Below are 24,526 nucleotides of genomic sequence, written 5' to 3'. Positions count from 1 at the left end.
CTATTCCTTTACCAGCCACAGAAATAAAAAATAACTGAAAGTTTCAATAAAGTACCAGAGGGGCCAGCTGCGGTGGCTCACATCTGTAATCCCAAAGCTTTGGGAGGTCAAGGTGAGAGGATCGCTTGAGGCCAGGAACTTGAGACCAGCCTGGGCAACATGGCAAAACCTGTCTCTACAAAAAAATCTAAAAATTAGCCAGGTAGGGTGGTGTATGCCTATAGTACCAGCTACTTAAGAGGCTGAGGCAGGAAAATCGTCTGAGCCCAGGAGTTCAAGGCTGCAGTGAGCTATAAATGGACCATTACACTCTAGTCTGGGAGACACAGCAAGACCCTGTCTCATTCAATCATACATACATACATACATACATACATACATACATACATACATAAAGTACAGCTACTGCCTGGTGGCCGGCAAAGCTAAATCATCCATTTTCCCTCACTGTCCCCACCTCTGCTTTTGCTGCAGTTTGCTGCCTTTCCTGAAACCAACAGCCCCAAAGAGCAGGGGATACACAGGCCAAGAGCTGACCAGCCCCAGCAGGAAGCAGACTCAGAGCTATAGCTCCACAATCCAAAAGGCAGGGAAGAGGACTTCTAATCACATGCCTGGTGGCATTAATGACCAAGGAGGAAAGGAAGTCGAAACAGCTTATGAAAAGGAATGCTGGCCAGGCGCAGTGGCTCATGCCTGCAATCCCAGCACTTTGGGAGGCCAAGGCAGGCGGATCACGAGGTCAAGAGATCAAGACCATCCTGGCCAACATGGTGAATCCCCGTCTCTATAAAAATATAAAAATTAGCTGGGCATGGTGGTGCGCACCTGTAGTCCCACCTACTCAGGAGGTTGAGGCAGGGGAATCACTTGAACCCGGGAGGCGGAGGTTGCAGTGAGCTGAGATCACGCCACACACACACAAAAAAGGAATGCTAGCTTGGTATCCACCTAGTTTCACTAGTTTCACTAATGCTACCCTCTCAAACCCTTTAAAACCTTCTCTGTCCAACAAATTATCAAGGCCAAACCAGATACCCAGCCTTCTGGGTCCCACCTATAAAGGCCAAAGTTGCATTTGTCCATGACATTGCTCATAACTATACACACATAACAAACACTAAATCACTAAAAAAAAAATATACTAAGACACTGACTTTCACATGGCACTCCTTTTAAGTCTGTATTCATGAGGTTATTAAAAATCTGTGGCTTGGCCAGATGCAGTGGCTCACATCTGTAATCCTAGCACCTTGGGAGGCCAAGACGGGCGGATCACCTGAGGTCAAGGGTTCGAGACTGGCCTGGCCAACATGGTGAAACCCTGTCTCTACTAAAAATACAAAAATTAGCTGGGTGTGGAGGCAGACACCTATGATCCTGGCTACCTGGGAGGCTGGGGCAGGAATATCGTTTGAACCTGAGAGACAGAGGTTGCAGTGAGCTGAGCTCGCGCCACTGCACTCCAGCCTGTGTGACAGAGCAAGACTCCATCTCCAAAAGAAAAAAAAAAAAACCTGTAGCTAGTAATTAAGGTCACTCTTAGAACCTTATCTTGAGGTAAAGCAACAGTTATAACCTAAGAAGCCCCAAGTCAGTGTTTCAGGCCTGCACTGGCCACAGTAGCCATCAACCATATGTGTCTATGTAAACACTTAAACGTGGCCAGTGCCACTGAGATGAGCTACAAGTATCACATACACACCTGATTTCAAAGACCTAGCAGAGTCTTCAAATGTAAAACAGCTCATTGATCATTATTTATATTTGATTATATGCTGGAGTATTATTTTTTACATATTAGATGATGTGTTGCTAAAATTAATTTTGCCTGTTTCTTTTTATTCTTTTTAATGTAGCTACTAGACGATGTAAATCAGGTAGCTCACACTTCTGACTCACCTTCTACCTTCATTGGACAGCACTGCTTTAGACTAAAATCAACTAAAAGTAAATTTCTCCAGGACGACTTAGGAATGTAGAATCTTTGCAGATCTCCCAAGGATACGAATACCACAAGGTAGTGTGTGCAGATACACTGTTTTTCCCATAGCCTGACAAGCCCACGTGGCTCCATTTTCCATATTTACAAAGGGCTGCAAATGCAAACACTTTCAGGAGGGGCCAGATAATGTAAATGAGCCAAGAGAGGTGCTAACAGGTATGGGAAGGACTTTGACAACCTGGAGACAAATCCTTTATATTTAATAAATAAATAAATAAAACTGTGCAGGCCAAACACAGTACTTCCATGTCAGGGTTGAACCAGCTGGGTATGAGCATTTGATCCCAGTCTTCCAGGATCAACAAAGCACCTGGTTAGTGACCTTCAGCCTCTGCAACCTTAGCCTCTCAATGTTCCCCAGCACCAATGGACATACAACAGAGTTGCAAGCCTCTTCAAGACCACAACCCCTCCCAACTTCAACTGTTGAAGTTCTACAACACCGACCGTCCAAAGCAGCTAATTCTAGTCACCCTTTCAGGGAAGGAAGCCTCCTCAGACCCCAATCACACTCTCCCCGGTAAGAGTTGTGGTTCTTGCCTTCCGTATCCCTCATCTGGGACTTGATCACGGGCAGGCACCAAGTCCATCTTCTCCAACTGTATCAAACCTGTCTAGGTCTAGGTCAGATCTCCCATGCCTTGGTACTCTCATCAACGCTTAGCAGCAATTCGCCCAGAGTCATTATCTGGTGAGTACTTACAGTTTCCAAAAGTGGGTGCAAGGAAAAGAAACATCAGCATACCTTAGATAAATCAAATAACCTCTTCCTCAATTCCCCATTCAGCAGGGACTGACTGATCTGGGTTCTGGAGACAGGTATACCTGGGTTCAAATCCTAGCTCAAGTTATTTAACCTCTCCAAGCCTCACCATCCTTATGTGTAAAACCTCACAGGGTTGCTGCAAAAGTGAAATTAAGTGCTTACACTGTGCATGACAGAAGCACTTTTAAAATGTGCTGGGCGCTGTGGCTCACGCCTGTAATCCTAGCACTTTAGGAGGCCGAGGCAGGTGGATCACAAGGCCAGGAGATCAAGACCATCCTGGCTAACACGGTGAAACCTCGTCTCTACTAAAAATACAAAAACTTAGCCAGGCGTGGTGGCAGGTGCCTGTAGTCCCAGCTACTGGGAAGGCTGAGGCAGGAGAATGGGGTGAACCCAGGAGGTGGAGCTTGCAGTGAGCCAAGATCACGCCACTGCACTCCAGCCTGGGCGACAGAGCGAGACTCCGTGTCAAAAAAATAAAAATAAAAATAAATAAATAAATAAAATATTAGCTACTTTTGTTATGACCATTTATGCATATTATTTCACACAAGCCAAAAAAAAAAAAAACTGGTTCCTGTGAACTTTTAAAGAACATTATTCTACTCTATCAAGACCATGAACAGGAACCATAATCATCACAGTCTTTTATCCACTGACATTTATCCCAGTGGTACTGGCAACAAACACCATTCCAGGCACTTAACACTCAGCTCATATAATCTGCTCAACTGCTGTGAGCACGTGTCAGCCCCACTTCACACATGAGGCAGTAAGTTCACAGAGGCTAACTGACTTGTCCAGGTCGAAGTTAACTGACAGAGCCACTCCTACTTCTCCCCCAATCTATGGAACCCCAAACCTGGGCTCCATCACCCAGGATAAGAGCTGAGCGGAGAGCAGCCACACCGTAGAACCTGGCATGCTCTCTCTTGGAGAGCACAGATCAAGTCACTGCTACCCAGCCTCAACATTAACCACTCTTTACTCTCTCCTATTTCTTTCTGAAACTGCTTCCTGTGTTTGAAATCCATGTCTTGAAATAGTTACAGGAAGTCTCCCCTTGTTCTCCGAGGCTTCTGTACTTCAAAGGAACAGCCCCAGCGGGTGCTCAAGTCAGCCACACCCACTCCAAGGATGAGGACAGTGACCCAGTCACCTGGACACTCCCAAGGCACCTAAGACCACGGGGCACACACAAATGAAAGAATGAAAAAGTGAAATGTGGGCCAGGCGCAGTGGCTCATGCCTGTAATCCCAGCACTGGGAGGCCAAGGCAGGTGGATCATCTGAGGTCAGGAGTTGGAGACCAGCCTGGCCAATATGGTGAAACCCTGTCTCTACTAAAAATACAAAAATCAGCCAGGCGTGGTGGCGCACGACTGTAGTCCCAGCTACTCGGGAGGCTGAGGCAGAACAATCCCTTGAACCTGGGAGGCGGAGGTTGTAGTGAGCTGAGATCGCACCACTACACTCCAGCCTGGGCGACACAGCAAGACTCCGTCTCAAAAAAAGAAAATAAAAAAGAAAAAAGTGAAATGTGATTTTTGGGCAGGTTCTCACTGTCCTGATCTTTTAGGAGTCTGAGTGTGGGTCATGAGAGGTTCTGCATTAGAAATCAATTCCCTCAAGTTTCAGGACTTGGCTTTTAGAAAAGTAAAAGGATGCAATCCCAAACTCACTGGAATCACAGAGCATCCCAGATTTTTTCAATGGAGCCAGGCGTGGTGACTCACATCTGTAACTCTAGCACTTTGGGAGGCTGAGGCAGGGGGATCACTTGAGCTCAGGAGTTAGAGACCAGCCTTGGCAACACAGTGAGACCCTATCTCTATTTTATTTAAAAAAAAACTTTTTTAATAAAACAAAATTTAAAAAATAGAATTAACAAAAAGAATCATCTGAAAGCAAGCAAACCAACCAACTACAAGGATTAGTGGGAAAATGTGTAAAAGTCTAAAACTTGTTTTGATCCACAGAGACCTCTGACAGGTGCCTTAAGGACATTTACTCTTGAAGAAGACATTTCGAATCACCCAATTACTAAGAACAGAACTATAAGAGCCACAGGCTTTTCATACCAGTTCCACTCTGAATTCCAATCTCTAGTGACCCCAGTCTAGGACTCAGCAGAGAGACTGCAGAATCCTTTTTATTAAATTATTCAAAAAGGAGACCTCCTTTATCTTTCATTCTCCGAATCCCAGGTCCCTGGCAGCATTCCAGGAACATTCAACAGGATTCTAGTCTAAGCACTGGCTTCCGAGCACAGGCTTCTGCCACACTAAGAGAGCCCAGGCACACCTGATCCCTCCCTTACATCTCCACGTTCATGCTCCCCGCACAGCACCTGAGGCTCACACATGTCACATGCTCTGGCAAGCAAACAAGGCAGGTGTTCATCTAAGAACACAGATAAGGTACCCCGGCCACCGCAAGGATCCTATCCCCCGAGGTGACTCATGTGCTAAACACAGGGGTGCCCACCTGCTGCATCAACTCAGCTGCCTCGTCGTCTCCGTTGCCCACACCAGGGTTCTTTCGCACCACACCAGGGCCAGCCTTAGGAGCCGCTGCAGTTCTCTGTGTTGAGATGGGCCTCTGGGGAGCTGAAAAAGAGAGCACAGGTTTTTGAAAAGGAGTAATTCCAGCCCAAACAAACAAAAAATCCACAAGACAACATGGAGGAGCTGTGACCAACTGCCTTGCACAGGTGTTCAGTGAAGGGAACCAATGCTAGAGAGCCCCCGCATGCAAGACAACACTCCCACATTTGCCTACTGAGTGGTTTCTATCCTGGCAGCAGAGTTAAGTACCAATTTCTGTCATGATGTTTCATGCTGGGAATAAGTCCTTCAGTCAGGTCTTTTCTCCACTGCGGTAAACAGGACTATCATCTGAAAGGGGTAGTCATTCTGGTGCACAGAGATGATCCACCTTAACCCAGCTCTGACCAAATCCACAAACAGGTTGTTTCATGTTGGTTACAACAGCTAAGATTTAGTTAACACATCTACAAACCAAATCCAGCTACATAGAGCAAAGGCAAACTTCACGCTAGACATGAGCACACAGTCTCGGCTGTTGCCAGGTGCCCACTGCTCCCCATCTGGAAAGTTAGGTCCCTCCTAACTCCTCACCTCAGACTCCTTGGACTGGAAGAGGGAGGGAATCCGTAAGAGCAGGACAGCCTGCTCTTCCCATGAATTGCTTTAAAATCTTTATCTCTGCTTACCTTTTAGAAGGAGATTAGAAGAGTGAGGAGAGAAAAGCATCACACTGACTAGTATTTATAGACGTATCTCAGTATTTACAGCCAAAAGCAGACAAAGACAAGAAAAAAGGAGTAAAAGAGCCAACCTATCTACAAGTAAAAATAATCAAGAATGAGCTAAACCTCAAGGTATATATATCATTGATGATTCACTTACTTAGCAATTATTTTGTAAAGTTTGCATATTACATGCCAGGTTTGGAAGTATCTCATCTTCCTAACACCCCAAACTATAATCACAAGGCCTTTCACCCACAGTAACAGGCATTTCCTCTGGATGACTCTCTCTAGCACGTTTATCTCAAAGACTAAATGCTTAATGCACGTCTCCACTCAACTGGTAGCAGCATCTGAAATATGAAATGCACAGGGTTATCTATGCAGTTTCCCATTCTAAACAGGTAAAGAATAAAAAGTACTCAATATCTAGAGAAATGGGAACCCTGCTGATGGGAATGTAAAGAGCTGAGGCACTTTGGAAAACAGGTAGTTCTGCAAAAGGTTAAATACAGAGTTAACACATGGCACAGCAATTAGCAATTCTGCTCCCCGAGTATATACTCTTGGGTCTGTAACTGAGAGAAATTAAAACTTGTAAGTCCACACAGAAGCTGTATATGAACGTTCACAGCAGCATCATTCCTATCTGCCATAAAGTGGGAAACAATGCAAAAGACCATGAACTGCTGAATCAAATGAGGTATAGGCATGCAATGCAATAGTATTCCACAATAAAAAAGAATGAAGGACTGATACATGCTAGGGCATGGATGAACCTTAAAAACAGTAGGCTGAGCAAAAGAAGCCAGACACAAAAGACCACATATTCTATGACTCCATGTATAGGAAAAGTTTAGAACTGGCAAATCCAGAGACAGAAAGCAGATAAGTGGTTGCTTAGGGCTGGAGGGAGCGGGGGAAAGCTGGGGAAAGTGGGAAGTGACAACTATTAACTATGCACAAGATTTCTTTCTTTTTTCTTGAGACAGAGTCTGTCTCTCTCGCCCAGGCTGCAGTGCAGTGGTGCAATCTTGGCTCACTGCAACCTCCACCTCCTGGGTTCAAGCGATTCTCCTGCCTCAGCCTCCTGAGTAGCTGGGATTACAGGCATGCGCCACCATGCCCAGCTAATTTTTGTATTTTAGTAGAGATGGGTTTTCATCATGTTGGCCAGACTGGTCTCAAACTCCTGACCTCAAGTGATCTGCCTGCCTCAGCCTCCCAAAGCGCTGGGATTACAGGCATGAGCCACTGCGCCCAGCACAAGGTTTCTTTTCGGAGTGATGAAAATGTTCTAAAATTGATTGTGGTGATAGTTACATAATTCTTTGGATATATTAAAAACCATTTAACTTTATACTTTAAATATAAAAATATAATTATATGGCATGCGAATTATCGCTCCATAAAGCTATTTAGAAAGCACTCAACCTACCCGCTCTATCAGATGAACAAGCCTCTCTCTAGGTATTATGAAACCTTAACTAATATTCTTGCCATCCTCTGGAAAAGAAGAAATTAGCATCTGTAGACTATCTACCCTGCCCCAAAATATACACATTCTATACTAACGTAAACACATCTTGGGAAAGCTATCAAGCCCATACCCTTTTGAGAACGTATGTAAAATCAGCCTCTCCCCTAACCCCACGACTCTGCTATCACCATGGCAAGCCAAAGTCACCTAGCAGCTAAAGTTCTAGGGCAGGTAGGGAAGCCGTGAGTATACGCAGGAAGCTGGTCTACAGACAGAATAACACAGACAGCCAAGAGCAGTCCCTGAGAGACCTACACACCTCCTTCAAGGAGTTCAGCTCTAGTATAACTTCCCATCCTAGGGCTCTGTAAAAATGCCCTTGTTTTGGAATGAACTAATGCTCTCTTACATGAGCTAGCCTGATGGATTTCTAGAGCTCTGGCAAAACTGCATACAGTAACTTGTCCAAGTTTCAAAAACCCTCTGGGGCAAGTATTAAAATTCCCATTTTATAGAGGAGGAAACTGTGGGGCAAAGTTGAAGTTACTTACAGAGGGCTACAGATACCTAAGGACAAACACAGTTATCTACCTGATGCCAGAATCCATGCTCTGGCCACATGCCTGGGATTATATTTCTTAAGATCCCTGAGCCTATGGCTACCAAAAAAAAATTCTAGTTGAATGCTGAATGAATATCTGGAACGCTATTTTTTGGAAACGTTTTGGGGTTGTTTTTTTTACCTGCACTGCTAGAACTGAGAGGTTTCTTCGGTTTATTCAGAGCTGGAGCAACAAGGGAAGGAGCCACTGCAGTTTCTTGACCTTGTCTGGCAGCCACAGGGTCATAGTCTTTTCCATCATAGTTTGCATCGAAAAACTTCTTGAACCACTGAACGAATTCAAAATTGTCCTGAAACTTTCCTTTTACTAATTTGTCCACAGGAATTATCTGCAGAGAAAAACAACTGTTTAGCCCAAAAAAAGAGGCTTTTGGCAAGCATCAAACTAATCCATGCATCAATTCATTATAAAGCTCTGCCAAAAGGAGAAAAAAATATTTTAGAGACCTTAGGGCTAAGCCCCTAAATTTATAAAGCAAGTTTCATGCAGTTTGCCTTCAAGAGTACCTACACTTCCCAACCCCTCCCCACTCTCTCAAATGTATAAAAAGGAATCAGAAACAAAAAAGGAACAAGAACCATATAAGTCACATACACACATCCATCCAAGCACATCCTAAGACATGATACAAGTGTCATTATGCTATAAAGAGTAGGTCCGCCATATAACTTGCATGGCCACAGTGCCTATCACAAAGCATGAAATCCACTGCACAGGCCAGGCACAGTGGCTCATGCCTGTAATCCCAGCACTTTGGGAGGCCAAGGCGGGCAGATTGCTTGAGATCAAGAGTTTGAGACCAGCCTGGGCAACATGGTGACACCTAGGCTCTACCAAAAATACAAAAAAATTAGGCAGGTGTGGTGGCATGCGCCTATGGTCCCAGCTCCTTGGGAGGCTGAGATTGGACTGCTTGAGCCCAGGAGACAGAGGCTGCAGTGAGCCAAGACTGTGCCACTGCACTCCAGCCTGGGTGACAGAGAGAGACCCCATTTAAGAAAAGGGAAGAAAAATCCATTGCACAAACTAACCAAAGGCATCTACAATGAACTGTGTTCAAGAAAATTCTGGGCCGGGCGTGGTGGCTCACACCTGTAATCCCAACACTTTGGGAGGTCAAGGCGGGTGGATCACTTGAGGTCAGGAGTTCGAGACCAGCCTGGCCAATATGGTGAAACCCTGTCTCTACTAAAAATACAAAAATTAGCCGGGTGTGGTGGTGGGCGCCTGTAATCCCAGCTACTCAGGAGGCTGGGGCATGAGAATCACTTGAACCCGGGAGGTGGAGGTTCCAGTGAGCTGAGATTGCGCCACTGAACTCCAGTCTGGGCAACAGAGTGAGACTCTGTCTCAAAACAAAAAAAAAAGAAAAGAAAAAAGAATAATTCTAACCTGAAAATAGATCAAGATGCAGAATCAGTCTCAGGATAAATTTTTACAAAATGACCTGTTTTCCAAGTAATTCCAAATCCTATTAAAACATGCTTGCTGGGGGCAGGGCTGCCCACCTGCAATCCTAGCTATCTTGAGGACTGCTTGAGTCCAGGAATTTAGACCAGCACTGGCAACACAGCAAGACCTCATCTCAAAAACAAAAAAACACCAATAAAACACCCACACAAAAAAATAACAAATATACATAAGAACCCTGTATTTCTATTATACAAGAATACTGTGTTTTCAAGTATTCAAATCACTGAAGTGTTGGCCACAACTTAACTTTTTAATCTTTTTTAGAGATGGGGTCTTGCTCTGTTACCCAGGCTGGAGTCTCATGCTACAATCATAGCTCACTGCTGCCTCAAACTCCTGAGTTCAAGTGATGCTCCTGCCTCAACCTCCAGAGTAGCTAGGACTACAGGCATGAGCCACCATGCCTGGCTTTTAACTATCTTTTAATCTCCAAAGATTCCAGTTGCAATGTATTATAAAAAGAATATATCCAATAATATATCCACCCCTCTGACAAATATAATTTTTAAAAGTTACTTTGCATGATACTGAAACATTCACAAATATTGCCTCTGTACTCACTTCAATAACCCAGAATACATCGGATAGGACAGAATTAGATATAAAACAAAATTGGCCATGCTAACCACTGAGTTACATGCAGGATCATTACACTATTTACTATTTACTATTTATACACTATTATTACTTTTATATACTTTAGACATTTTCCATATTCAAAAAATAAAATTCCATAATAATAAATGCAAAATTACTGTATATGAACTATATTTAAACTATGCCTGGAAAGTAAGTGATATTCTTATACTATAAATGCCTATTTTATACATTGTAGAGACAAAACTAAAATTTAAAAAAAAAAACCTTGATTTCAAAATAAATAAAAACCAGACACACCAGCAAGATAATTGGGGGTGTTACTACCTTTGCCATTTAAAAAAAAAAAAAAAAGTTATCCCCCCAAAAATGGCTTAAAAGGATAAACCCTTCACAAGGGTGAGGGAAGGGATAAACTACTTAATCTATTATCTACTAAAACAGAGGTAATGTTTGTGTTAAACATTAAATGTTTGTGCTAAACCATGCCTGGTGGACCATGTTTCTGTTACCTTCAAAAACCTTTGGGGGCAGAAAGGAGTTTTCCAGCACCCACCATGGAGCCTCCTTGTATCCTTCTATAAAAAGCAAGTATTTCTAGAATCTTCTCCACCTCAGCCTCCAAAGTGCTGGGATTATGGGTGTGAGCCACCACGCCTGGCCTAGAATCTTCTCTACTGGAACTAGTCTACATACAGTATGCTTTTACAGAAGTAAATCCAGATTAAGAGAGTTAGATTCCAGACTACTAGAGATTACACAGGAATTTTTTAAAAATAAAAATCACTACAAATTTACAGGCTAACTCCTCTAAACAGTTACTAACTTCATAGACGATGAAGAAACAAGCAAGCAAGGGGAATAGGGGCAAGAAGGTAGGGGCAAACTGCTCCCAGTAAATTCTGTGTTAACTGAGAAAAGTTAACTAGATAAAGTAAGAAAAAAAAAGAAAATGTCCAAAGTCATAAGCTAGCATCTATATCCTTAGTAACAATCATTAATAAAGGAATATTAACCACAATAAAAGATAACATTTACTTACTTTGTCAACACCCATTCTCTTAAAACCTGCTTGTAGTATTTTGAAGTTCTGGATGTACTCGTGTTCTAGCTTAGCTTGGAATTTCACTTTCTTCAAGGCAATGGAGCCAGGGAACAGCATGTCCATAAACTGACAATAGGCAGCCCCTGAATGAACAACAGCAACAGAAAAATACAATTAAAGAAGCAGGGTGAACTTCTTCCCAGACCCACTTAAACCAAATACAATTTTAAAAATTGTGAAGTAGACCTACAAAAACCAAAAGCTTCACTGACTTCATGTGAAGTCAATTTCTAAAATCTGTAACAAGATTGTGGTTTTCACCCCATATATTCTACAACATATTTGCAACCCAGAAGCCTATAACAAGGAGAAAAGGAGTGTTTCTACAAAATTTTAAAACTCCTGTTCTTTATTGGTAATCATCATGACAATAAAATGACCACTAGAAACAAAAATGAATGCCTAAAATATAGAAAAGAAAATAACAGAAGTGACATTTTCTGATTTTTCACAAAGATATACCCTCCTCTTCAGGAGGGGATTTCCAAGATCCATCCTTGATCTAGATTAAAAAACATTTTTTTCCCTAAGATGTCTGTCTCCCTGGGCTTTTTACATCTCTAAATACATTTAACCTATCATTTCTTTTCTTTTTGAAACAGGGTCTCACTGTCGCCCAGGCTGGAGTGCAGTAGCACAATCTCAGCTCACTGCAACTTCTGCCTCCCAGGCTCAAGTGATCCTCCCACCTCAGCCTGCGGAGTAGCAGGACTATAGGCACGTGCCACCAACGTCCAACTAGTTTTTTATTCTTTTTGTAGAGCACCCGGCCAACCTGTCATTTAATTAACAAAGTTGAATAGAAGATATTTTTGTGTTCCTCTATTAATTTTTTTTTTTTTTTTTTTTGAGACAGAGTCTCGCTCTGTCACCAAGCTGGAGTGCAGTGGCGCAATCTCAATCTCGGCTCACCGCAACCTCTACTTCCCAAGTTCAAGCGATTCTCTCAGGCCACTGCACTGTCTCAAAAAAAAAAAAAAAAAAAAAAAAAAGAGCGAAACTCTGGCTCAAAAATAAATAAATAAAGACTACTATGATAAGGCCAGGCACAGTAGCTCACGCCTGTAATCTCAACACTTAGGGAAGCAGATGGATCACTTGAGTCCAGCAGTTAGAGACCAGCCTGGGCAACGTGGTGAAACACTGTCTCTACAAAAAATACCAAAATTAGCTTGGCGTGCTGGCATGCCCTTGTGGTTCCAGTTACTCAGGAGGCTGAGGTAGGAGGATCACTTGAGCCCAGGAGGTCGAGGACTGCAGTGAGCCATGATCACATCACTGTACTCCAGCCTGGGGGACAGAGAGAGACCTCGTCTCAAAAAACAAAAAGAGACTACTATAATAAATTATTGCAATATTTCATCCCATTTCATTCCTTCCCCCACTTGCCCATTTTTTTTTCCAAAAAGCGTTTTATTAGTGCTTCAACTTTCTAGGAAGATTATTTCTCTAATGCCTACAAACTGAACTCTCCTAATTCACAGCAGGCTTCACTGTGTACTTTACTGCCCTTCCAGAGCTAATTTGCCAAAGGAACAAGCTTGGGAAGCTAAACCAGTGGTTAAATGATAAATAATCTGCAGATTTCAAGACTGCCATAAAATGCATATTCAACTTACTTGAGGTCAGGCCGAGCCAGTTCTCTGCTGGTTCCAGCATGTTCAGTTACCGTTATTTTTGGAAAGTCAACATAAAGGAGAGCAGGGGCACTTCAGTGACCAGGGTGACATTCTTAGTTAAGAAAGGATCTTCAGAAGGTTAAGGCCTTGATTTTTGAGGTGACTGATTTATTTACTCATCCAACAAAAGTACACTGAGGACATTCTTTTGTTTTTGTTTTTTTTTAAACGGAATTCGCTCTTGTTGCCCAGGCTGGAGTGCCATGGTGCGATCTTGGTTCACCGCAACCTCCACCTCCCAGGTTCAAGCAATTCTCCTGCCTCAGCCTCCCGAGTAGCTGGGATTACAGGCATGCGCCACCCTGCCTGGCTAATTTTGTATTTTTAGTAGAGACGGCGCTTCTCCATGTTGGTCAAGCTGGTCTCGAACTTCCGGCCTCAGGTGGTCCGTGTACCTCGGCCTCCCAAAGTGCTGGGATTACAGGCGTGAGCCACCGCGCCCGGCCAAACCAACTTTTTTTAAAAATCCAAATAGAAGACGATCTATTAAGCAACTATATCCACAGTGGTATTTTACCCAATACTATTTTACACAATTAAAAAAAAAAAAAATTGGCCAAGTGCGGTGGCTCACACCTGTAATCCCAACACTTTGGAAGGCCAAGGCGGGCAGATCACCTGAGGTCAGGAGATCGAGACCAGCCTGACCAACATGATGAAACCCCGTCTCTATTAAAAACACAAAAAAAATTGGCCAAGCGTGGTAGCGTATGCCTGTAGTCCCAGCTGCTTGGGAACCTGAGGCAGGAGAATTGCTTGAACCTGAGAGACAGTGGTTGCAGTGAGCCGAGATCGCACCATTCACTGCACTCCAGCCTGGGAGACAGAGCAAGACTCCATCTCAAAAAAAAAAAAGAGACAACGACTTATGAATGAAACTGGTTACCAAAATTGCACAGGAGTTAAAAAAAAAAAAAAAAAAGTCAACGACTTATGCATGAAACTGGTTACCAAAATTGTACAGGAATAAAAAAAAAAAAAAAGAAAGAAACATTCTTATTTCCCTATTTCTAAAAAGAGAAAGAATCAATTACATAAATATTGGCATCCAGTCCTCCTGATAGACTTTTATGCGAGTATGATTCTCTTCATATTTCTTTTTCTTTTTTAGAGACAAGATTTTGTCATGTTGCCCAGGCTGGTCTCAAACTCCTGGGCTCAGGTGATCCTCTCACTTCGGCCTCCCAAAGTGCTGGATTACAGGCATGAACTACCACACCCGGCCTTTAATGTCTTTTTAATGAAGACCTAACTATTCATAATCAGAAGAAAATGAGCTTCCTATCTTCTGTTTTGGTTTGCTTTAGTAAAGCAAGGGAAAAATCAAGGAGGTGCTTGAAGACTTAGGCAAAAATGTTTGAAGAGGCCGGGCGCGGTGGCTCACGCCTGTAATCCCAGTACTTTGGGAGGCCGATGCGGGCAGATCACGAGGACAGGAGATCAAGACCATCCTGGCAAACACGGTGAAACCCCGTCTCTCTACTAAAAATACAAAAAAATTAGCCGGGCGTGGTGGCAGGCGCCTGTAGTCCCAGCTACTCAGGAGGCTGAGGCAGGAGAATGGTGAGAACCCGGGAGGCAGAGCTTGCAGTGAGCAGAGATCTCCAGCCTGGGCGACAGAGCGAGACTCCGCCTCAAAAAAAAAAAAAAAAGTTTGAAGAGATACTTCCTTGATCAGAAATGTGACTTGATAAAACCAGTCCCTCAGAAATGCTGCAGACTTATGCAATATAACAAAAGGGAAGGTGGGGGCTGGGAACTTAGTGTTCAGTCAGTCAGGAGGCCACTGCGGCAGCAGTGAGCAATCTGAGAAGGGGCTAGATCTAGAATATCTTTCAGAAGACAAATAAAACTGTGAATTAGCCTCAAAAGATGCTTCTCAGGCCTGGGACACTGGAAGAAAGGTAGAATCATGGCCCCAAATGGAGTACCTGGAAAAGTGAGCTAGCCTGAGGAGAAAACAAAGCTGAGATTTTAAGTAATGACAGGTAGGGCAAAAGTATCCCATAAACAGAAATATCAGACCAGATCTGAGCTGGGGGAGGCCTGGTTACGGGTGTGATAACACACTCTCAGAGCAGGAGGACCATGTCATTAACAGTGCAGCAGAAGCAAGATCGCCAAGCTGTCTTACATGAACTCAAGGGCTGTCGGGGCCCCACATTAAGCTGAGGAGAAAGGAATCTACCATTTGCCTGGGAATATCAACACCTTTGCTGCGAAGGAACCCATAAAGGAAGCCAGGCTGGAGGGAGAAGACAAGGAGGAGAAGAGGAGAGCCGAATACACTCAGTGATGCCCCTCTACATGTGCAGAGGACCAAGCTGTGCTCTTGAGAAAATGCAGAGGGGCCTGAATATGAAATGCAACACAGGAACAATTCACAAAAGCAACCAGTACTCCCTTTCTGACAAAAACAAGCTCTCATAAAAATCATTCTCTTTGACCAGGTTTTTCCTCATGATGACTATCTTTCCAAAATACTTGATGACTAGCTCTCCAAACTACAGAGACTACAGAATGTATTAATGAATCCTGAAACAACGTGCCAACTCTTTCACTGAAAGTTATCCTTGCCTAATCCTCCCTCTACCAGAGCCAAGCAAAGGCTCAGCTCACTGTTGGGGGTAGGAGAGCCCACTGCTGACAAAATTTGGCCACTTCACAGGCAGCAGGCAGATTAACACAGGACCTCAGCACTTTGCCCTCTCAAGGAAGAAATGTATTCCTACTTTGTAAAGCTGTGTTTAGTGGAGAACTCTGGTCTGCTAGATCCTCTGCTCATCAGAGATGAGGTTAGGAAGGATCTAGCACCAGCGTCAAAAGCTCCTGGAATTCTCCTTGGGCCTCGGTAAGCACAAGGAGTTGAGAAGTCTCACTTTCTCTGACTCCAAACCCCTGAGAGCGGGCCTTCTTCAGAGAGACAATGTCTGTGTCTCACCCTGTCTGCTCTAGTACTGGAAGCAAGACCTCATTTTCTAAACACCAATGTGAAACACAATGCAACCATCTACATACTCCAAGAGACATCCTATACGGTTTTCAAGAAGACTAGTTATGAATGAACAAGTTTGTTTACAAATCACAGTTAAGTGTCCTGGACTTACCCTTTTCTACGGAGAAAAAGCACTTTATCTGGGAAAAGTAGCAGACATGAGACAAAACTGACATACCGCCCAGACACGGTGGCTCTAGGATTACACCTGTAAGCCTAGCACTTTGGGAGGCCGAGGTGGGCAGATCACAAGGTCAGGAGTTCAAAACCAGCCTGACCAACATGGTGAAACCCTGTCTCTAGTAAAAATACAAAAATTACAGGTGGCACGCACCTGTAATCCCTGCTCCTCAAGAGGCTGAGACAGGAGAATCGCTTGAACCTGGGAGGTGGAGGTTGCAGTGAGCAGAGATCACGCCACTGCACTCCAGCCTCCAGTCTCAAAAAGAAAAAAAAAACTGACAAACCTCACAGATTTTATAGTGAAACAGTATCACTGTAATTAACTATATGTAATTTACATTTGTAATTTACATTTGTTTAATCCCCTCCAAACGTTTCTATAAAAGATATAACATGTATGCAGCAGGATGCATGTGGGCCGTGTGCTCAGAAAGATCTGGTTCAAAACCAGGTTCTGCAATACATAAGCTGTGCCCCAGGGTTAGTCTCCTCATCTGTAAAAGGAGGATGTGCCCCCACCAAATGACCTGCACTCATTTCCAGGGTCTGGCACACAGTCAGTTATCTGAGAGCTGTTATTATAGGTGATTCTCACACTGGCCAACAAGTGGGCCAGGTATCGCTGCCCCAGTTCACAGATGAAGAACCAAGACATTAAGGGTCTTGTCAAAAGTCACATGGCTCAGAGCAGACTGAAGCCTCTTTATGCTCAGTCCTGTCTGCAACAGCTCCCTGCCTGAATGAGATAAACCTAGATAGAGCCTGATCAGCATATATACAACTTATTTAAACATTAAAGATCACATTTTCCAATTAACTAAGTGAAATAGACTTTGGAATATATTTACAGAAAAAGGTAAATTTTAGAGGGAATTGCTGGTAAAAAGGTGGCTCCAGTGAAAACTAGGATGACCTCATCCCCACATTAGTCACAGAACACAGGTCAAACAAGTGCTTTAAAAGCCTCACACAAATGGGGATAGGGAAATGAATAATGAGGAAACTAATAGAAAATGGTGGGGGGGACACAGCACAGATCTAAGGCTGACAGCCTGTTGTCTATGATCAGCAAAGTAATTAATGCTGAATAAACACGACTCTTGGGCACCACTGTGTTACTGTACAGCTTCACACGTAGCCTCCATCTGACCATCCGTAAAACCAAGATTAAATACACCTCACCAAGGAAATAACAAGACAAGCCAATGAAACTAAGACCGAGACTAGGACCCAGCTATAAAATAAGGAAGTTGCAGAAGCTGAACTCAAAAAAAAGAAAACATCCTATAAGCAACGGCAATAATTTTTTTTTTTTTTAGATGGAGTCTCACTGTGTCACCCAGGCTGGAGTGCTGTGGCGCCATCTCGGCTCACTGCAACCTCCGCCTCCCAGGTTCAAGTGATTCTCCTGCCTCAGCCTCCCGGGTAGCTGGACTACAGGTGCGTGCCACCAAGCCCAGCTAATTTTTTGTATTTTTAGCAGAGACGGGGTTTCACTATGTTGGCCAGGCTGGTCTCAAACTCCTGAACTCATGATCCACTCGCCTTGGCCTCCCAAAGTGCTGAGATTACGGACACGAGCCACCACACCTGGCCAAGCAATGGCAGTAATTTAAGATCGATCCAGGGCAGGCACAGTGGCTCACGATTAGTGAGTGAACAGTAGCCGGCTTGAATAGTGGAATTATAAGGCATTTTTTTGTTTTCTTCTTTCTAGTTTCCCACGTCATACGATTAGCATATATAGAAAGAAACCATGTTTTTGTTCTTGTTTTAAATCATTACTTCTTTTTCGTTTTTTTGAGATGGAGTCTCGCTCTTGTCACCCAGGCTGGAGTGCAGTGGCGCAATCTTGGCTCACTGTAACCTCCACCTCCCGGGCTCAAGCGATTCTCCTGCCTCAGCCTCCAGAGCAGTTGGGATTACAGGCGCCTGCCACCACCCCCGGCTAATTTTTTTGTAGTTTTAGTAGAGACGGGGTTTCACCATGTCGGCCAGGCTGGTCTTGAACTCCTCACCTCAGGTGATCTGCCTGCCTCAGCCTTCCAAAGTGCTGGGATTACAGGGGTGAGCCACCACACCGAGCCTTTAAATCATTACATCTTTGCCAAATTGTTGTTAAACAGTAGTTCCATAAAATTGTGGCTGAAATGATATTTGCTTGACTTTGATCTTGTACTTCTTGGGAATAAGAAATGCCACTGATGAACTAACATAAAACTAGAACAGTAGACAGTAGTACAATTACTGTCCTCAAATAAAACATGCAATCTGGATGCACAATAATAGACACCAAGAAGTCGGGGCTGAGCTTCAGGCCTCAGAATGCAGTCTCTAGAGCAGAAGATGGTGGACCTGCAGGCCAGAGCATACTCTTTATTTAAGTATAGCTCCAGCCAGGCATGGTGGCTCATGCCTGTAATCCCAGCACTTTGGGAGGCTGAGGCAGGCAGATCATTTGAGGTCACGAGTTCGACCTCATGGTGAAACCCCGTCTCCACTAAAAATACAAAAAAATCAGCCAGGTGTGGTGGTGCACGCCTGTAGTCCCAGGTACTTGGGAGGCTAAAGTAGGAGAATCGCTTGAACCTGGGAAGCAAAAGTTCCAGTGAGCCAAGATTGCACCACTGCACTCCAGCCTGGGCGATAAAGCCAGACCCCATCTCAAAAAAAAAAAAAAAAAAAGGCCGAGCGCGGTGGCTCACACCTGTAATCCCAGCACTTTGGGAGACCGAGGCAGGCAGATCACGAAGTCAGGAGATCAAGACCATCCTGGCTAACACAGTGAAACCCCATCTCTACTAAAAATAATGCAAAAAAATTAGCCAGGCATGGTGGCGGGCACCTGTAGTCCCAGCTACTCAGGAGACTGAGGCAGGAGAATGGTGTGAACCCGGGAAGCAGAGCTTGAAGTGAGCCAAGATCGCACCACTGCACTCCAGCCTGGACAACAGAGCGAGACTCCGTCAAAAAAAAAAAGTTCCTTTTTGAAGCAGAAGCAAAGGCAGGGCTGAGAGGAAGAAACAGGGTGGCCCTAACAAAGACTCTGAACCTCTCTGTGTGGCTTTGCAGTCAGATACAGGCCTTCACATTCCTGAAAAACCTACAGGCTTTCCTAGAAAAATGATCTAGCAGATTTCTCTTACCTGAGCACAACTGTTCGATCTTTGTCAGATTCAACTGCAGAGACTCATTGATCCAGGCCAGCATGTCATGTCGACTTAGGTTATCACTGGTCACTGACGTTGAGTATACGTTCACTGCCATCTTCTAAAGCATGGGAAGAAAAGAGAAGAGCCCGTGTCACAGTAGGCATGCAAGTAAGGTCAAGTGTTTCCTAGAGAGTCACCAAAAGTAAACCTGCAGGAACGCTCAATTTTATTTTATTTTATTTTGAGACAGAGTCTCACTCTGTCGCCCAGGCTGGAGTGCAGTGGCGCGACCTCGACTCACTGCAACCTCCCGAGTTCAAGTGATTCTCCTGCCTCAGCCTCCCAAGTAGCTGGGATTACAAGCATGCACCACCACACCCAGCTAATTTTTGTATTTTTAGTAGAGATGGGGTTTCACCGTGTTGGCCAGGCTGGTCTTGAACTACTGGCCTCAGGTGATCCACTCACCTTGGCCTCCCAAAGTTCTGGGATTACAGGGGTAACCCACCACGCCCAGCCTAGGTACACTGACTTTTTAAGCCTCACCTTCTTCCCCATGAGGCCAAACGAGAGACACTAAGATTCCAGCCACAGAACCTGGATTTCCACATACAAACATGACCTGAAATGAACTGCCCAACACCAGCCAGACTAAAATTGAGGCCCCATTTTAATGTGATTAATATACAATTCTAAACTACAAGAGGCACTAAATAAAGGGATGAGTAAGTGCTTTATGATGGGAGGCAGATGCACAAACGAGAATGCTTTCTGTTTAGAAAACATCAGCCCAAACTTACCCATTAAGATATCAAAATGTTTACAATTTTCTTCAGATAATAGTTTTTTGTTTGTTTCTTTTTTTTTTGAAACAGTCTTGCTCTGTTGCCCAGACTGGAGTGCAATGGCACGATCTCAACTCACTGCAACCTCTGCCTCCCAGGTTCAAGCGATTTTCCTGCCTCAGCTTCTCAAGTACCTGGGATTACAGGCGCACGCCACCATGCTCAGCTAATTTTTGTATTTTTAGTAGAGACAGGATTTCAGCATGTTGGCCAGGGTGGTCTAGAACTCCTGACCTCAGGTGATCCACCCTCTTCGGCCTCCCAGAGTGCTGGGATTACAGGCGTGAGCCACCACGCCTGGCCCGATGGGTTTTTATTAATTCCTATTTATAGTTTTCACTACTTCCCAAATTTTCCTTAAAGACTATACCTAGGCCAGGCACACTGGCACATGCCTGTAATACCAGCACTTTTGGAGGCTGATGTGGGAGGATCGCCTGAGTCCAAGAGGTTGAGGCAGTGAGATCCTATTTCCAAAAAAAAAAAAAATATATATATATATATATAAATTCTTTCATAATTGAAAAAGTAAATCAGCTTTTCAATACCTAGATATTAAAAACACAGTATCAAATGATCTTACAAGTGAAGAATCCTTGTAGTTAATTCTCTGCAGAGCTACCAGGGGATGGTAGGGCATCTGTGGGCCTAAGTGCCAGATACTTCACAGACACTTGTCATTTAACCCTGACAGCCCTCTGCAAGGTTCACTTCATGTCCCTCATTTTACAGGTGAGGACAAAAGAGGCCCTGGGGTTGGCAGGCAAGCCTGCCCAGCCCCAACCTCCACATTCTCTTCCCTCCCTTTTCTGCTAGGCTTTCAAATTCACAACAGTAAACACACAGCAATGAGTCTAATTTTCAAATGCTAGTAAATGTGGGCGTTATTGTCTATGAGCATCAGTTTAGTCAACCCTCACTCATTCTACAAATGTTTACTAGCTCTACCATGTGCTAGGCATTGTTCTAGGGACCAGAAAACAGATAAGCAAGAGACAAGGTGCCTGTCCACAGGGAGTTCACATTCTAGTGGTGCAAAGTCTGACACTGACCAAATACACCAACAAACATCATTTCATACCAACCACTTATGCAACGGGGTTTACGGAATGTGGTCAGAGGAAGCCTCTCTGAGATGAACAGCTGAGCTTAAGGATCAGAAGGAAGCAACCACATGAAGCTCTAGAGATAGGGCACTCCAGCCCAGTGAGCAAAGAGAGCAGAGCCTGAGGTGGTAACAGAAGGAATTAGGATTTTATTCTATTAAGAAATCCACCGTCAGGTTTGTTTTTTGAGGCAGGGTGTCACTCTGTCACCCAGGCTGGAGTGCAATGGCACAATCACGGCTCACTGCAGCCCTGACTTCCCAGGCTCAAGCCATCCTCTTGACTCAGCTTCCCAAGTAGCTGGGACTACAGATGGTCGCCACCAAGCCCAGCTAATTTTTTAATTTTTTGTAGAGACCAGGTCTCATTTTGTGGCCCAGGCTCAAACAATCCTCTGCCTCAGCCTCTCAACGTGCTGGGATTACAGGCATGGGCGACCACGCCCAGGCACTTTCAGGTTTTAAGTGCGGTAGAATCTTGCTCTCATTACAGTTTGAAAAAGATCACATTGACTGCTAGTAGAGAACAGACAGTAGGGAGGGAAGACTCAAGATAAAGGCAGGCTAATCCAGATCTAAATCAAATCCCTGGGCAGTCACCATGAGGACACACTATAAAATACCAGAGATTTCATAGTGACCTAGACACTCACAATTTTCTTCATTTCATAAGACAGCAACATTACCAGTGGGGAGTGACAGGGGAAAGATGCAGAGCAATCTGGAACAATCCTGAGATCCCAGCCCTTTGCTCTCTTATGGTATTTCGTTCCCTCCACCTAGTGACTAGAGTTGGTCCTTCCACATCGGTCTCCTGCACTAAGCTGCTGCAAGCCTCCTGACTCACCAAGCCACAGAATGTGACAGCCAGAAAAGGCAAATCCACCCATCCAGTCCCCTTTTTATAGGGTGACTGAGGTCTGTAGAGGTCAATAACTTGCCAGGTCTGCGTCCCCTCACATCTCCCAGGCACCTCACAGCATCTTGCACATAGCAAGCACTCACTACTTGTTGTCAGGTTGGCAGAACAGTGTCAAAGAGAGAAAAATGTTGTCTATATAAACTTGTCAGAAAGCAAATCATCAACACTGTTACACTCCCCAAATCAGCTGATAAAACCATGTTATGCAAGACACCAAAACAATTTAGTTACTGACTCCACTGGGAAATTAATCCCTATGTTTCCAGAGCAATTCATTCAAACCTTTATGATAGGAAGTCCCACAATGAATTGTCATTATCTCGTTATTTCTGAACCATTCTCGAACCAGATTTGGGCCAGAAAGCAATCCACTCGATGCAAATAGCTGAGGATTTCAAGCCAGGAGGACATGGGTTTGAATGTGAGGCAGTCACTCATTAGTTGTGTGATCTTAGGCAAGTTACTTAAACTCAATGTACCTCAGTTACCTTACAAGTTAAAGCCACCTATCTGAAAAGGGTCATAGAAGGGTTTAAATTAGATAAGGTACATAAAATATTTGGCATGGCATCAAATTTAAGAGGTATTAAACAAACAAGATGTAGGGTAGGGACCTTGTCTCACTCATTCTCCTATCTCCAGTGCCAAAAACAGTGCGCCTGAGACCTGCCAGCACCATCTCACACGGAGATACACTGCAACAGTCTTCAAATTTGTCTGTGTCAATCTGTTCTTACACAGCAAACCAGAGAGAATTTTCTGAATCACAAATCACAGCACGTGTCTCCCTTGTTTAAAATCCTTGAATGAACAAAATACTGTGCGCAAAATCAGGTACCAGAGACATTCAAACAAAAAAGACATGGTCCCAGCTGAGCACTTGTAATCTATTATGGCGACATTCCTATATATACTGTATCGTGTGCATCATGCTGCCATAAAATCTAACCAGCTGGTAAAGCCACGTGTGTCTCCTGACCACACCCCAGCTCAAAAAACGTTAATGGCCTTTCATCATCATATAATTTAAAACTTTCATTAGCAGTACATTAATACCTGGTCCCACGTGCTCCACAAACGCTGCAGCCACTAAATACATGAATTAGGCACCCTGTGGATGTACAATAAACATCCACCGACTCAATCAATTAATTGGCTCCTCCTGACAGTCAAAACAGAGCTCCAGCTCACCCTTCCTTCACAATTCCATCATTGGCAGCCATGGAAGACCCATGACTACCACACAAATCTCACCCTTCCAAGGCTTCCTGATCCAGGTTTCCACCACCACCATGAAAAAGCTCCCTCAAGCCTACCCAGGAATCTCTCTCTTCCTTCAGCAGCTCTCCTAGCAAGATCCCAAACCTATACAAATTCAACGCTGGCTCTAAAGCACTCTATTACTTTCAAGGCAGTACAATGAGCCCTATGTAAAGAGGGGGAAGGAGGTGCCACCAGAAAGGACCTATGTGACCGTGGGCAAGTCACTTAATCTTCCTGCATCACAAATGGCTCATCCTGTAAAATGGGTAAAACAGTATCTCTGCACAAAGTGGTGGTGAGGATTAAATAAAAATCTACATGAAAACACTTAAGCAAAAGGCACATCACGTCCTAAGCTTCCCTCTGTGCCAAAAACTGTGCTAGGCACTTTGACACACCACCACAAAGGGCACATCTGGATCTGCAGCTCTGGACCTCAGGGAGAAAGTGTAATAAAGAGGTTAAGAGCCTAGACACTGAAGTCCCAGGTGTGGGTTCAGCCACTTGCTGGGCTGCATAAGACACTCCACCTCTCAGAGTCTCAGACCCCTCATTTGTAAAATGAAAGTAATCTCTCTTGCCAGGCGCGGTGGCTCACACCTGTAATCCCAACACTTTGGAGGCCGAGGCGGACAGATCACTTGAGGTCAGGAGTTCGACAACAGCCTGGCCAACATGGCGAAACCTCGTCTCTACTAAAAATACAATAATTAGCCGGGCGTGGTGGTGTGCGCCTGTAATCCCAACTACTCAGGAGGCTGAGGCACAAGAATCGCTTGAACCCGGAGGCGGAGGTTGCAGTGAGCTGCGACGGTGCCACCGCACGCCTGGGCGACAGAATAAAACTCCGTCTCAAAAAAAAAAGGGAAGAAGATAATCTCTCTTAAAGGCAGTGTTAGTATTCAAAGACACAAAGCCGCATGGAGCACTTCACACAGTGCTTGACACAAAACAAGTGCCCAACTAACAAAGAGCTGCTATTATCATTACTACTGTTAGAGACATGCCATCGGAGAAGTGGATGAACGGCCTAGCATAACCTCCCTCAATGGGCCCCAG

General features: G+C 44.3%; 1 protein-coding gene across 1 annotated transcript in view; it reads right to left on the bottom strand.

The window, feature by feature from the left end:
* MAPRE1 (microtubule associated protein RP/EB family member 1) overlaps positions 1–24,526 on the bottom strand; it is a 30,628-nt gene that overhangs the window by 5,037 nt on the left and 1,065 nt on the right. The window contains exons 2-5 of the mRNA XM_054467052.1: positions 19,327–19,450; positions 11,261–11,406; positions 8,269–8,476; positions 5,262–5,383 (exon numbers count right to left, since the gene is read on the bottom strand). Coding sequence (XP_054323027.1) covers positions 5,262–5,383; positions 8,269–8,476; positions 11,261–11,406; positions 19,327–19,447 — 597 coding nt within the window. The 5' untranslated portion in view covers positions 19,448–19,450. The remainder of the gene's footprint in view (positions 1–5,261; positions 5,384–8,268; positions 8,477–11,260; positions 11,407–19,326; positions 19,451–24,526) is intronic.

The sequence above is a fragment of the Pongo pygmaeus genome, chromosome 21, assembly GCF_028885625.2.
Source record: "Pongo pygmaeus isolate AG05252 chromosome 21, NHGRI_mPonPyg2-v2.0_pri, whole genome shotgun sequence".
Classification (NCBI taxonomy): Eukaryota; Metazoa; Chordata; class Mammalia; order Primates; family Hominidae; genus Pongo; species Pongo pygmaeus.
This window is presented reverse-complemented; position numbering and strand designations above follow the sequence as displayed.